The sequence below is a fragment of the Ursus americanus genome, chromosome 6 (genome assembly GCF_024610735.1).
Source record: "Ursus americanus isolate L20-20 chromosome 6, mUrsAme1.1.p, whole genome shotgun sequence".
NCBI classification, from domain to species: domain Eukaryota; kingdom Metazoa; phylum Chordata; class Mammalia; order Carnivora; family Ursidae; genus Ursus; species Ursus americanus.
This window is the reverse complement of record NC_142132.1, coordinates 39,775,370-39,789,060: the sequence shown is the minus strand read 5'-3', so window position 1 is coordinate 39,789,060 and position 13,691 is coordinate 39,775,370. Positions and strand designations below refer to the sequence as shown.

General features: G+C 37.5%; 1 protein-coding gene across 4 annotated transcripts in view; it reads left to right on the top strand.

Annotated features, from left to right (window-relative positions):
• Positions 1-13,691, top strand: part of WDFY4 (WDFY family member 4) — a 280,866-nt gene that overhangs the window by 160,881 nt on the left and 106,294 nt on the right. For all 4 annotated transcript variants that reach the window (XM_087862949.1, XM_087862950.1, XM_087862947.1 and 1 more), the window contains exon 40: positions 9,042-9,119. In XM_087862949.1, coding sequence (XP_087719075.1) covers positions 9,042-9,119 — 78 coding nt within the window. The remainder of the gene's footprint in view (positions 1-9,041; positions 9,120-13,691) is intronic.

The window sequence follows — 13,691 nt, the reverse complement described above, 5'->3', positions numbered from 1 at the left end:
GTCACTAATCCCCTCTTTCCCCAAAGTAGCAACTATTCTGGCATCTAATATCATACATTAGTTTTTCACAGTGTTACTTTTATGTCAGTGAAATGACAGAGTATATAGGCTTTTCTCTGGCTTATTTCACTCCAAACTATGTTTGTGCAATTTATCTATGTCATTGCATGAAGTAGCCATCATTCGTTTTCATAGTGTTAGAATAATAATTCTTGGGAACTGTTTACCCTCTTAAAAATGATTGAGGACTCCAAGAAGCTTTTGATTATGTAGCCTGTATCAATTGATATTTACCACATTAGAAATTAAAATAAAATTTAAAAGTAATGCCTTTTTTAATTCATTTAAAAATAACAGTAATAAACCCATTACATTTAAAATAAATAACACTTTTAATGAATAACCGTATTTTTCAAAATGAAAAATTATTAAAAGAGTAGTATTGTTTTATATTTTTGCAAGTCTCTTTAATATCTATTTGGCTTAGTAAGAAGACAACTGGATTCTTGTATCTGCTTTTTTACTCAATCAGTTGTACTATTTTGTTGTTGTTGTTGTTGAAATATATGAAGAAAATCTAGCCCCCTGAAGATATGTAGTTAGAGAAGAAAGGAATATTTTAATAGCCTTTTCAGAAAATAGTAGACATTCTTTGATATTACACCAAAACTCAACAAGTAGTAGTTTCTTAAGGGTTAGTTGAAACCTTTATCAGTGAAATTTTTGTCCTCCATTACATTAAAATATACTGATCTGTTTTGCACTTTGAATGGATATTTTAATTCATACGTGATTTTGTAACATGCATCCTAGCACGCTTTAGGAATATTGGTTTCCTGAGTTACATAGATCTCCCTAATGGTGGCATGCTTCCTTGTGCAGCATGATAAAAATCACATCACCACCAATCTTATAAGAAAAACTTTTAGCTCCTGGGAAACCATTAAGCTCAAAGAGGCAGATTCACATTTTCCGACATTCTAATATTTAACATTTGAAAGCCAAATTTCATCTTTGGCAGCAAATAGTGTCAGATTGTTGTATTTGAGATGACAGATTAACATTGTTCATTTTCAAGAAAACATCTGCCACACACTTCAGTCTTAATAACTGTAATTTTGTCTTTCAGTTATTCTTTCAAATAAAAATGCTGTTCTGTGACAAAAGCAGCTAGTTTAGCTCCTAACTCTAACAATTGCATAGTGCTTTTTCTTGAAACAACCATCGTGTTTTTTGGTATTGCTTTATGGATACTTCCATTTTATCACACAGACTATTAAAAAAGTGTATTCAAAAGTTGAGATTTAATACAATTAATAATTTCTACTGTTTTATCAATGACATTCTTATGTGAGGACTTTTTCCTGTTATGAGTTCCTAGTGGTGAGGAATATACACAATCATTATTCTACGGTTGGTGCCAAGCCCTCGATTTAGATTATGATGCTAGTTTTACTCACCATTGCTTTTGGGTGATCAATGCAAATGTCAACACAGTGAAAAAAAAAGGCAAAGATGTCCCAGTGTTTTGAAAGTAGCTTTTATGTCACAGATTTCCTGAAAGGGTTTCAGGAACCTCCAGGATTTATGGACCCCTTTAAGAACCATTACTGTAGGATATTCAGTATACAAATATATATCATAATTGATGTACCCAGTCTATTGCTGATGGACATGTGCATTGTTTCCAGACTATTCAAATACTGAATAGTACTGACCAGTACCGAATAGGGACTATTTCAAACACTGCTGTTATGAACATTGTTTTACATGACTATAGAAACACATATGTATGAATTTCGCTTGGGTATATATCCAGGAACGAAATTTCTAACTCATTGAGTATACATATATTCACTTTTTAAGATAGTACCAAACAATGTTCCAAAATGGTTGTACCAATATAGCAGTGTAAGAGAGTTCGTTTGCTCCATATCATAATCAAATATGATATTATTAGCCTATTTGAATTTTGAATATTCTCATTGTGGTTTTAATTTTTGTTCCCCAGATGACAAACGAATTGATCACATTCTTATATGTCTGTTGGTCAGTAGAACATCTTTTATTTATTTAAATTTTTAAAAAGATTTATTTTATTTATTTGTCAGAGAGAAAGAGAGAGCACAAGCAGGGGGAGCAGCAGGCAGAGGAAGAAGCTGGCTCCCTGCTGAGCAAGGAGCCTGATGTAGGACTCGATCCCATGACCCTGGGATCATGACCTGAGCTGAAGGCAGATACTTAACTAACTGAGCCACCTAAGCATCCCTAGGACATCTTTCAAAATTAAAAGCCTGTTCAATTTTTTCTTTCTAAAAATTCTTATTGAGGTTTTTCTGGGGTTTTTTCCTTATTGATTTATAGCAGTTTTTCTATATATTCTGGATATGAGTATTTTTTTTTAGAATGGTAAAAATAAAGCCCTCAATGACTTTTTTTAACTTTTTATCCTGAGAATTGTAGATTTATATGCAGTTAGAAGAGATAATGCAGGGGTGCCTGGGTGGCTAAGTTGGTTAAGTATCTAACTCTTGATTTTGGCTCAGGTCATGATCTCAGAGTCGTGAGATCAAGCCCAGTGTCAGGATTCACATTGAGCTTGGAGCCTACTTAAGATTCTCTCTCTCCCTCTCCCTCTGTTCCTTCCTGGCTTGTGCATGCTCTTTCTCTCTCAAAAGGAAAGAAGGAAGGAAGGAAGGAAGGGCAGCAGAGAGATACCATGTACCATTTACCCAGCTCCCCCAGTGGTATCATCTTACAAAACTGCAGCAAATGTCACAACGAGGAACATTTCAGTCACCACGAGAATCCCTCATGTTGCCCTGTGACAGCCATTTCCACTACCTTTCCCCCTATTCCTATAACCTCTCATAACCATTAACATGTTTTCCATTTCTATAATTGTGTCATTTCAAAATATTATTTAAATGGAACCATACAGTATATGACCTTTGGGGATTGTCTTTTCACACTCACCATACTTCTTTGCAGATTCATCCAGGTTGTTGCTGCATGTAGCAACAACCAACAATTCATCCTTTTTATTGTTAAGTGTTCCATGGTATGGATGCGTCACAATGTGTTTAACCACTTGCCTGCTGAAGGACATCTGGGTTGTTTCCAGTTTTTGTCTATTACGAATAAAGCTGCTATAAACATTTATGTATGGGTTTTCAGTTTCTGTGTGAGTATAAGTTTTCATTTCATTGGGGTAAATCCCCAGGGGTACAACTGCTGGGTCATATGGTAGTTGCATAGATTTTTGAAAACACTACTGACCTGTTTTCCAGAGTGGCTGTATGGTACATTCTTACCAGAAGTACATGAGGGTTCTAACTTCTCTGTATCCTCACAGTCATTTGGTGTTATTACCTTTTAATTTTAGCAGTTTGGATAGGTGTGTATTGATATCTTACTGTGGTTTTTTGTTTGTTTGTTTGTTCATTTGTTTTTTTTTTTTACTTTAAATTCAATTAATTAACATAGTGTATTATTAGTTTCAGAGGTACGGTTCAGTGATTCATCAGTTGTATATAACACCCAGTGCTCATTACATCATGTGCCCTCTTTAATGCCCATCACCCTGTTACCCCATCCTCCCACCGCCCCCTCTCACTGGGGTTTTAATTTTCATTTTCCTAATGGATAATGATGTAGAACATATTTTCATGTGCCAAGTTGCCATCTGTATATTCTCTAGTGAAAAATCTATTCATGTCTCTACATATATTATAATGGGTTTTGTATATAATGTGATATAGGGATCCAATTTCATTCTTCTGTGTGTAGATACCCAGTTTTACCAACACTATTTATTGACACACAAGATACACCACATCCCCATTGTGTATTTTTGGCACTCTTGTTGGAGATCAATTGACTATAGATACATGGATTTATTTCCGGGGTCTCTATTCTGTTCCATTGGTTTATGTTTGTTTTATGTCAATATTTAAATAAAAATACTATACTGTTTTATTAATATAGTTTTATAATATATTTTGAAGTTAGGAAATGTGATGCCTCTGGTTTTGTTCTTTGTATTCAGTGTTGCTTTGACTATTCAGGGTCTTTGTGATTCCATATGAACTTGAGGATTGCTTTTTCTCTTTCTTTAAAAAAATGCCATTGGGATTTTGATAGAGATTGAATTGAGTCATAAATCACTTCAGCTAATATGGACATTTTAACAGTATTAATTCTTCCAATCCATGAATAAGGGATATGTTTTCATTTATCCGTGTTTTCTTTAATTCCCTTCATTAGTGTTTTATAATTTTTAGTGTACAAGTCTTAACTCTTTGGTTAAATTTGTTTTATTTTACTCTCTTTGTTGCTGTTGTGAATGGGACTGTTTCCTTAATTTCCTTTTAAGATAGTTTGTTGTTTGGGTTGGAACATAACTGATTTTTGTATGTTGCTTTTTTTTTTTTATAATGATTTTTTATTATATTACGTTAGTCACCATACAGTACATCCCCGGTTTCCGATGTAAGGCTCGATGATTCATTAGTTGCGTATAACACCCAGTGCACCATGCAATACGTGCCCTCCTTACTACCCATCACCGGTCTATCCCATTCCCCCACTCCCCCTCCCCTCTGAGGCCCTCAGTTTGTTTCTCATAGTCCATAGTCTCTCGTGTTGCTTTTGTATCCTACAACTTTACTGAATCATTTATTAGTTTAGTTCTAACAGGTTTGTTGTCTTTGTTCGTTTGAGTCTGTAAGGTTTTCTACATATATGTTTATATCATCTGCAAACAGAGATAATTTTACTTCTTCCTTTCTGATTTGGATGCCTTTTATTTCTTTTTCTTATTTAATTACTCAGGTTAGGACTTCAGTACTATATTGAATAGAGGTGGTGAGAGTAGACGTTCTTGCTTTTTGCTGGATCTTAGTGGGAAAGCTTTCAGTTTTCCTCATTGATTATGATGTTAGTTGTGGGCTTTTCATACATGGCCTTTATTGTGTTGAGGTAAATTCTTTCCATACTTCTTTTGTTAAGAGTTTTTATCGTGAATAAATGTTAAACTTTGTCAGATACTTTCTCTATGTCTTTTGAGGTGCTTACGTGTGTGTGTGTTTCTTTTCTTTTCACTCTGTTAATGTGGTGTATTAAATTGCTTGATTCCCAGATGTTGAATCATCCTTGCATCCTAGGGAAAAATCCCTCTTGGTCATGGTGCATTATTTTTGCATTGTGCTGTGAATTCTGTTTGCTAGTATTTTATTGAGGATTTTTGCATCTATGTTCATCAGGCATATTGGCCTCTGGCATTCTTTTTTTTCTGATGTCTGCTTGGCTTTGGTATTAGGATGATGCCAGCCTCATAAAATGAGTTTGGAAGTGTTCTCTTTTTTTTTTTTTTTTGAAAATTTAAGAAGGATTGGTATTAATTTTGTGGGAATATATTATACTTTTATATATTGCTGATTTCAATTGAAATTTTTTCTCAAATTTCTCTCTCATCCTCTAACTACGATTTATGCTCAGGCCTGAAATTTTCTTTGTGGGAAGAGTTTTATTTACAGATTTAGTTTCAATAATAGACATTGCACAATTCAGATTTTCTATTTCTTTTTGTATCAGTTTTGGTAGGTTATGTGTTCCAAGGAGCGTATCTAGTTCATCCAAATTTCAAATGTGTTAGCATAAAATTATTCGTAATGATTCTTCAAGTGTTTGTAGAATCTAGAATGATGTCTCATTTTCTCATTCCTGCTCCTAGTAATTTTTGCCTGCTTCCTTTTTTCTTATCAGACTTTCTGGGGAGATTTTAAATGTATTTTCCTTGGGTTTATTTTTTTTTCAAATTTCTAAATATATATGATTAATTTACATGCCTATTTTTTCCTAATAATACCATTGATGATCACATATATTCCCACAAAAAAGTTTTAGCTCTATCATACATGCTTCATTATGTCATATTTTCATTTTCATTTAGGCTAAAATATTTTCTAACTTCCATTTTGATTTCTTCCTTGATCCATGGGTTATTTAAAATATTATTGCTTAATTTTTAAATATTTGGGGATTTAATATATTTGCGACTTAATCCCTCTATGTTCAAAAAGTATATTCTGTGTGATTTTATTAGTCATTTGAAATTATTTTACCTTTGCTTCATGTTCCATCCTGTGGCAGGTTTCAGTAGTGATTCCATTTGTGCATTTTGTCTCATTTGACTTTCTGCATTTTTTAAAACAATTGATGAGATAGGGTTTGCTTATTATATTCTTCAATATTCTATATTTCTATCTTTCTTGTCAGCTTATTCTGTTAGTTACTGAGAGATGAGTTAACATCTTCCTGTGTGATTGTAGCCTTGTTTGTTTCTGCTTTTAGTTCTGTTAGTCTATATATTATGTATTTTGAAGCTATGTTATTAGATGCTTCACGTTTAGATCTTAAACTTTCCTAGTGTATTTATTCTTTATCATTATGAAACATCCATCTTTGTGCCTAGTGACAATTCTTGCTTTAAAGGCCCCTTCAAGTGACATCTATATGGCTTTACCAGATTTCTTTTGGTTAAGTGTTTCTCCAGTTTATTTATTTTTTACCATCTTTTCACTTTCAACCTTTTGTGTCCTTATTTTCAAGGAGTGTCTCTTGTGAGTAGCATTTACTTAGTTTTTCCTTTTTGATACAGTGTGACTCTGTTTATCTTTTATTTGGAGCATTTATTCTGTTTACATTTTATGTAATGAGTGACAATTTTAGTTTAAATCCATCTTATTTAAAATTTTTTGCTTTTATATCTGTTATTTATTCCTTTTTTTGTCTTTCAACATATTATTAACTGTTTTAAATTATTGTACATCCCTTCTATTAGCTGGAAGTCACATATTTTTTTATTTTGTTTTTAGTGGTTACGCTAGAAATTACAACAGCATGCACATTTGCTGTATTAGAGACTAATGTAAATTAGACCCTTTTCCCAAATTTTTAATTGAAAAACTTAGAACATTATTTCATTTACCCCATCCATCTTGTTATTTTTTCATATATTTCAATTCTTCATTTTTCAGATCCCATTTTCAAATCCCGTTATTATCATTGTTTTATTATCTTCCTACAACCAATATCCATTTAGATATACTAATATATACCATTTCCATAGTGTTTCATTCATTCCAAAGATTCAGACTTCAAAATGGAATCATTTTCATTCTACTGAAAAAGTTCCTTCAGTGTTTCACTTGGTGCAGTTCCAATGGTGACACATTCTTCCACTGTTATTCACCTGAAAATGTTTTAGTTTGTCCTTATTTTTGAAAGATATTTTCACTGGCTAGAGACTTTAAATTGGTCAGTTTTTTTTTTTTCAGGATTTGAAAATGTTATTTCATTGTTTCAATGCTATCATTCTTACTGTTGCTTCTTTAAAGATAATATAATGTGCTTTCTGTCCTTTTGAATATTTTGGGGGGGTTAATATTCAAAATGTATTTTATTTATTTTATTTTTATTTTTTATTATCCTTTTGAATATTTTTTGTCTTTTTTTTGCAGTTTCATTGTGATGGGCTTATGTGTTTTTTCTTTGTATATTTCTTGTTTCAGAATTATAGAATTTCTCAAATCTGTGGCTCAATGCCTTCCATCTATTTCGGAAGATTCTCATTAACTTCTCAGATATTGCTTCTGATCCATTCTTTTATCTCCTCTCCTTTTGAGACACCGATCCACATATGCTAGGTGCTTTCTCTATATGATATATGTATCTAACTATTTATCTCTTAAATATTTTCCATATTTTTGTCTCACCATATTTAGCAAGAATATTTCTTCAAGTTCATTCACCCTCTGTTTAGGTGTATCCACTCTGCTGTTAAACTTACCTATAGAGTGTCTAATTTCAATTAATTCATTTCACAGATTTAGAATTTTTATCTGGTTATTTTTCATAGATTACATATCTCTTGCAAAAGTCTCCATATTGCATTTTTTGGACCACATTACTTGCATTGTTTTGAGGTTCATGTGTGATAACTCTAATACCTGGATACATGTAGGTATGTTTTTATTATGTTTCTCTCTTGGCCCTTTTTTTGGGAACATCTAGTAATTTCTGCTTGACCACTGAATATTTCATATGAAAGTTCTCCATTAGAGGCTTCAGATGGTGTGATCGTTCTCCAGAAAGGACTTTCTTCGTCTTCTGACATGTATTTGAAGTGGGGGCAGATTGCTATAATGTACTCAGAAGTTGAGCTCATTGGAAGTTGGGTTTCAGCTTTCTAAGACCTGGTCTATTTCCAATTTGCCTTTATTTCTATGGTGCAACTCTTCAGAGATCCCTCTTTAAAGCCCATCTCCTATTGGTTTCTCCAAATCCCACTGCTTATGCGTTCACAACTACTTAAAGAACATCAGTGCAGGAAGTTGGGCTTACTTCACTGTCCTATTTCTGGACTCTTGGTCTCTTATGGCCTAGATGTCTTGGTGAGCCTAAATTCCAGTTTTTGTCTTCTTAGCCACCTGAAAGCACCAAAAGCTCTGTTAAGCTTCTCTGCTTTTTAGTCATCCCTTTCTGGTCACCTTCTTGACCTCTTCTGTTATTTGAAAACTTGCAAATATCTCAGGGGCAAAAAAAAAAAAAAATCATGGATATTGGGCATTGGGCACATCTCAGTGAGTTTTCTTTATCTCCAAGATCTTGACTCTTTAAGTCTTGGCTGTCTTGGTAGCTCTCTGCTGTCTTAAAGCAGATTATTCCAATATGGCTTTTTCTAGTTATTCTTAGGAGGAAGATTGACCTGTTATAACCAAGTCATCATAGCTGGAAGTGGAAGTAAACCTTAGACATGTATGTGAGTGTGTCTGTGTGTGTGTGTCTGTGTGTGTCTGTGTGTGTGTGTGTGTGTGTGTAGTATCAACATAGATAAAGTCTTTATTTATGGGGTTGTGATTGATTTAACCAACAAAACTTGTAACTCTTATTTCCCATGATAATTGGTCAGAGTAGGGAAGTTCTCATCTAAAATCACAACTGTCATCAAGCTGTGACTTGCTTCTTTTCTTTTCCAGGATTTTGTGTCATGTATCGAGAACTACAGAAGAAGAGGACAGGAACTATATGCATCTTTATACAAAGATCATGTGCAGGTAAACAACAAGCTCTTTTCTCTGCACAGAAGACTAGAATCTACCTTGATTCTGAAATAAGGAATCAGAAGGGCTTTTGGCTTAAATTCTAGTTGGCTAAGTCAGTCATTGGTCAGCAACGATTCAGTTCTCCTTGCATGACCTGTGCAGTGGATTTGGACCCATGCTGTCAGCAGCTGAGGAGACATGTAGCATGTTTATCCTCTTACCTACTGATTCATCCACTAGTAAGTAGGTGTCAAGAGCCCAGGGTGCCTCAGACTCTGTGCTGTGAGCTAGGGGCACAATTGTACACAGAGCAGACCCGGGCCTCGCTCTCTGGTAGCTTCACTCTATCTCTATGGAGGGATATATATTAAATAACTGCACAAGTAAATAGATCATTATTGCCTATGATGAGCAAGAGACATGGAAAATATAGGTACAACGAGAGATTATGATGTGGGGAGAATTTAACTTGGGCAGATCAGAGGTCCCCTCCAAGAAACTGACCATTAGGTTGAGATCTGAAGGAGGAGGAGGATGGGCTGAAGTATTTTGAGGATGTGTTTTTGGCTAAGGGAGGACATGTGGGAGGGTCCTGATCAGGAAAGAGCTGGATGTGGCCAGTTGACTGGAAGAAGAAGTGACTGGGTGACCTGAGCTGGGAACGAAGAGGGGTGAAGATGAGGAAGGACTGGAGCACGAAGGGCTTGCTGCCACCTTAGGGCTTTCAAATTTTATCCTAAATGCAAGGGGTCACCACTCACGAGGGCAGATTTAGGTAGTTAAAACAGCTCTCTAGGGGTGATTTCTGGGCAGTCAGAGTAAAGAGCATTGTCTACCATGCCAGGGAGATCTCTAGCTGAGTCTCAGATCTGCCTCTTCCCAGGCATGCAGTCTGAGCCTTAGGGTCCCCTTCTCGAAGACGGGATCATACTGCCTAACTGTGAAGACTGAAGAACCAGTGTAGAGCACCCAGAAGTGGCTGGCAGGGAATACATGGCCCGTGTGTAGTTATGGAAGGGCCAAGAAGTTCATCTTCAGTCAATGCTGTTGTTAACAAAATGTTGTTTAAAAATGGTTGCTAATAATAGAGCACAACATATAGTATTAAAACCATACTAAATATATTATTTTCTCTATGATTTCTCTGTTCCAAAGCCTATGCTACGTATAGGAAAGGCAGAGATTAACATGCCACTGCTGTGCCTGGAAGGTTCTTAAAACTCAGCAGAGGGACCAAGAGTAAAGAAATAAGTACAAGCAGGGTGATGAGGCCAGTGCTAGGATGTTCTTCTGCAAAGAGAAGAGCAGTAGGGTGTAAGGAACCGTGGGCTGTGCCTGGGGTGAGGTGAGGTGGAACAGCGGGGCCAAAATGTCAGGGAAACAAAATAGGCTCTGATCAACTTAAGCCAAGTAACCTGGTCTAATTCTCTCCATATAAGCTCATTTAGGAGCCCGCACATGGCCCTGGGACTAGGGATTCATGAGATGTGTGGCCTGCACCCCAGAAACATGAAGGTTAGCAACACAGCCTCCCTGGCTATTTTGTAAAGAGGGGGCCAGTTTATCAGACTTGACAGGGGTGGAAGAGGACTCGGGGGGTCTACAGGACATGCTACTGTCAAAGCTATCAAGAGGCATTCTGGTTTCTCTGGCAGCACAGGCTCTTAAACAGACTCTCAGTTTGGAGAAGGTCCTCATCAGGGGCAACCCCCTCCACCCCAACATTGCTGACTGCACCTCACAGCGGGATGGGTGCCCTGCTGGAATATTTGCATTTTACCTGTGACCCTCAGACAGACCCTTGCATATCGGTGTCCCACCATTTGTATTCGCTGACTTCTTTCAGGACTAGCAATATGGCTAATAAATTCAGTTGTTATCGGGGGAAAAATAGGATGAATCGTTTAAGATTACATTCTTTATTTATGGACACCCTTGTCACACTTATTCCATTTCAAGTTGGAGGATGTTGTTTGTCTAAATGTCCAAAACAGCATCCAGTCAAGAGTGTGAGCATCTCTCTTCTTACTGTTGGAAGAGCCTGGGAGATTTGCTTATGGCTAGGAGAGATGTGCTGTGTGGTACTTTGTAAGTTTCTGCTGAAATTTGTGAGATTGAAAGTTCATGGGGGGAAAGGACAGAACCTCAGCAGAGGCTCTGAGCCCAGAAGGAATGTGTCCGGCCTTCTAAAACATTGACCTGGCTCATTTTCAGCAGCGGGCCTGAATGGGGTTCGGATAATACTTGAGATAGTTGTGTAGAGTTTTACTGTTGGAGGTATTTTTGAGAAAATCAGTATTTTGAGGCTAATCCATAAGGATACTTTCCAAGTGTTTAAATATTTAAGACAGATTGTTTCAACATTTAGAGGAATGCAGAGGTAATCACTGTCTGCCGGAGATAATGGGGTCTGGAGCATCCACCCTGCTTTTTTAAGGGGCAATACATTTTCCCGGTGCAGGCCCCACTCCACTTCCAGAAAAGCCACGTCCAGATGCTGTAAAGAGATCAGACTTGTGGAACCTGCCATGTTCTTCAAGGACAGCTTCTCCCAAGTGTACTCTGTGAGGTCTCCCCAGGAGGGTGGGGCTACTGAGATTCAGGGATCCTGGCCCACAGGGCTCTCGGGAATAGGTGGTGTAAGACTTCTCTAACTTGGCATTTACCCACAACCGAGAGGTCTCCGGAGATGGCAGGAGCCCACAGCATGACAAGGTCACATTACCCAGTGCCCTGGAAGTTAATCCAAACATCATTATATCCCATCATTATATTACCAGTAAATCAGGCAATTCTGATATTCAGTCTCCCCAGTTTCTTGTCGCTCCAGAAGTCCTGGCAAAAACCATTTCTTCTCCTCTGGCCCTGCCCAGATTCCCCTTTGCCTTCTCCACATTATATTTCTTCTCTTCCCTGCGGTCCAGCTGCTCTGGTTCTGCTCTGTTGTATGCCTAGACCATGCTGTTCTTGGGGGGGTGGGGGAGTCCTTACCATCATGTACGGAAATGCCTCATTCTTCCTGTGATGTTTTTAAAACATTCCAGGCTTTCCTGGTTAAAGCGCTTTGCAAATGCCTGCCATCCCAGAAGTAGCCTTTCTTCTAGTATGTGAGAGGCACTGTCCTGTAGCACTTTTGGGTTCTCTAGGGGCCAACAGGCTGTTGCCATTTCTTGCTCAGTTTCTGTATATCCATCAAGTGTTTGTCACAGCTCTTTCTTTCTTTCTTTTTTTTTTTTTTAAAGATTTTATTTATTTATTTGACAGAGATAGAGACAGCCAGTGAGAGAGGGAACACAAGCAGGGGGAGTGGGAGAGGAAGAAGCAGGCTCCCAGCAGAGGAGCCCGATGTGGGGCTCGATCCCATAACGCCAGGATCACGCCCTGAGCCGAAGGCAGACGCTTAACCGCTGTGCCACCCAGGCGCCCCAGCTCTTTCTTTTTTAAAAATAAATTCAATTAGCCAACATACAGTACATCGTTAGTTTCCGATGTAGAGTTCAGGAATTCATCAGTTGTGTATAACACCCAATGTCATCACATCACATGCCCTCCTTAAGGCCCATCACCCAGTTACCCCATCCCCCATCCACCTCCCTTCAGCAACCCTCAGTTTGTTTCCTATAGTTAAAAGTCTCTTATGGTTTGTCTCCCTCTCCAATTTCTTCCCACTCAGTTTTCCCTCCCTTGCCCTATGATCCTCTGTGCTGTTCCTTATATTCCACATACGAGTGAAACTATATGATAACTATATTTCTCTGATTGACTTATTTCATTTAGCATAATACCCTCCAGTTCCACCCACATTGATGTAAGTGGTAAGATTTCATCCTTTTTGATTTTTTGATGGCTGAGTAATATTCCATTATATATAGATATAGATACACACACATATATACATATGTATCACATCTTCTTTAACCATTCATCTGTTGATGGACATCTTGGCTCTTTCCATAGTTTGGCTATTGAAAAAATGCTCCACATCACTTGGCATCAGGGAAATACAAATCAAAACCAATGAGATACCACCTCACACCAGTCAGAATGGCTAAAATGAACAAGTCAGGAAACAACAGATGTTGGTGAGGATGCGGAGAAAAGGGAACCGTCCTACACTGTTGGTGGGAATGCAAGCTGGTGCAGCCACTCTGGAAAACAGGATGGAGGTTCCTCAAGAAGTTAAAAATAGAGCTACTCTAAGACCCAGAAATTGCATGACTAGGTATTTACAGAGATACAAAATGTAGTGATCTGAAGGGGCACCTGTACAACAGTGTTCATAGCAGCAATGTCACAGCACTTTCAGATGCAAATACCAGAAACTCAGCTCAAACTGTTATGTCATACTGAAAAATCTAGGGGAAGCAAGCTTCAAGAAGAGCTGGATCCAGGGATTCGAGCTCTGTTCTAAGCAATCAGTCCTCTCTCTCCCTCTTCCTCTCTTTCACACACTTCCCCCCAAACAGACACACACACCCCCCCACGTTCACATCAGCACACACACAGCTATGTATGAGACTCCTACAACATAAAGGCGCCAGCGCACATGGATGGGGAGCCCGGTGATCTCATACTCCCAGGCTG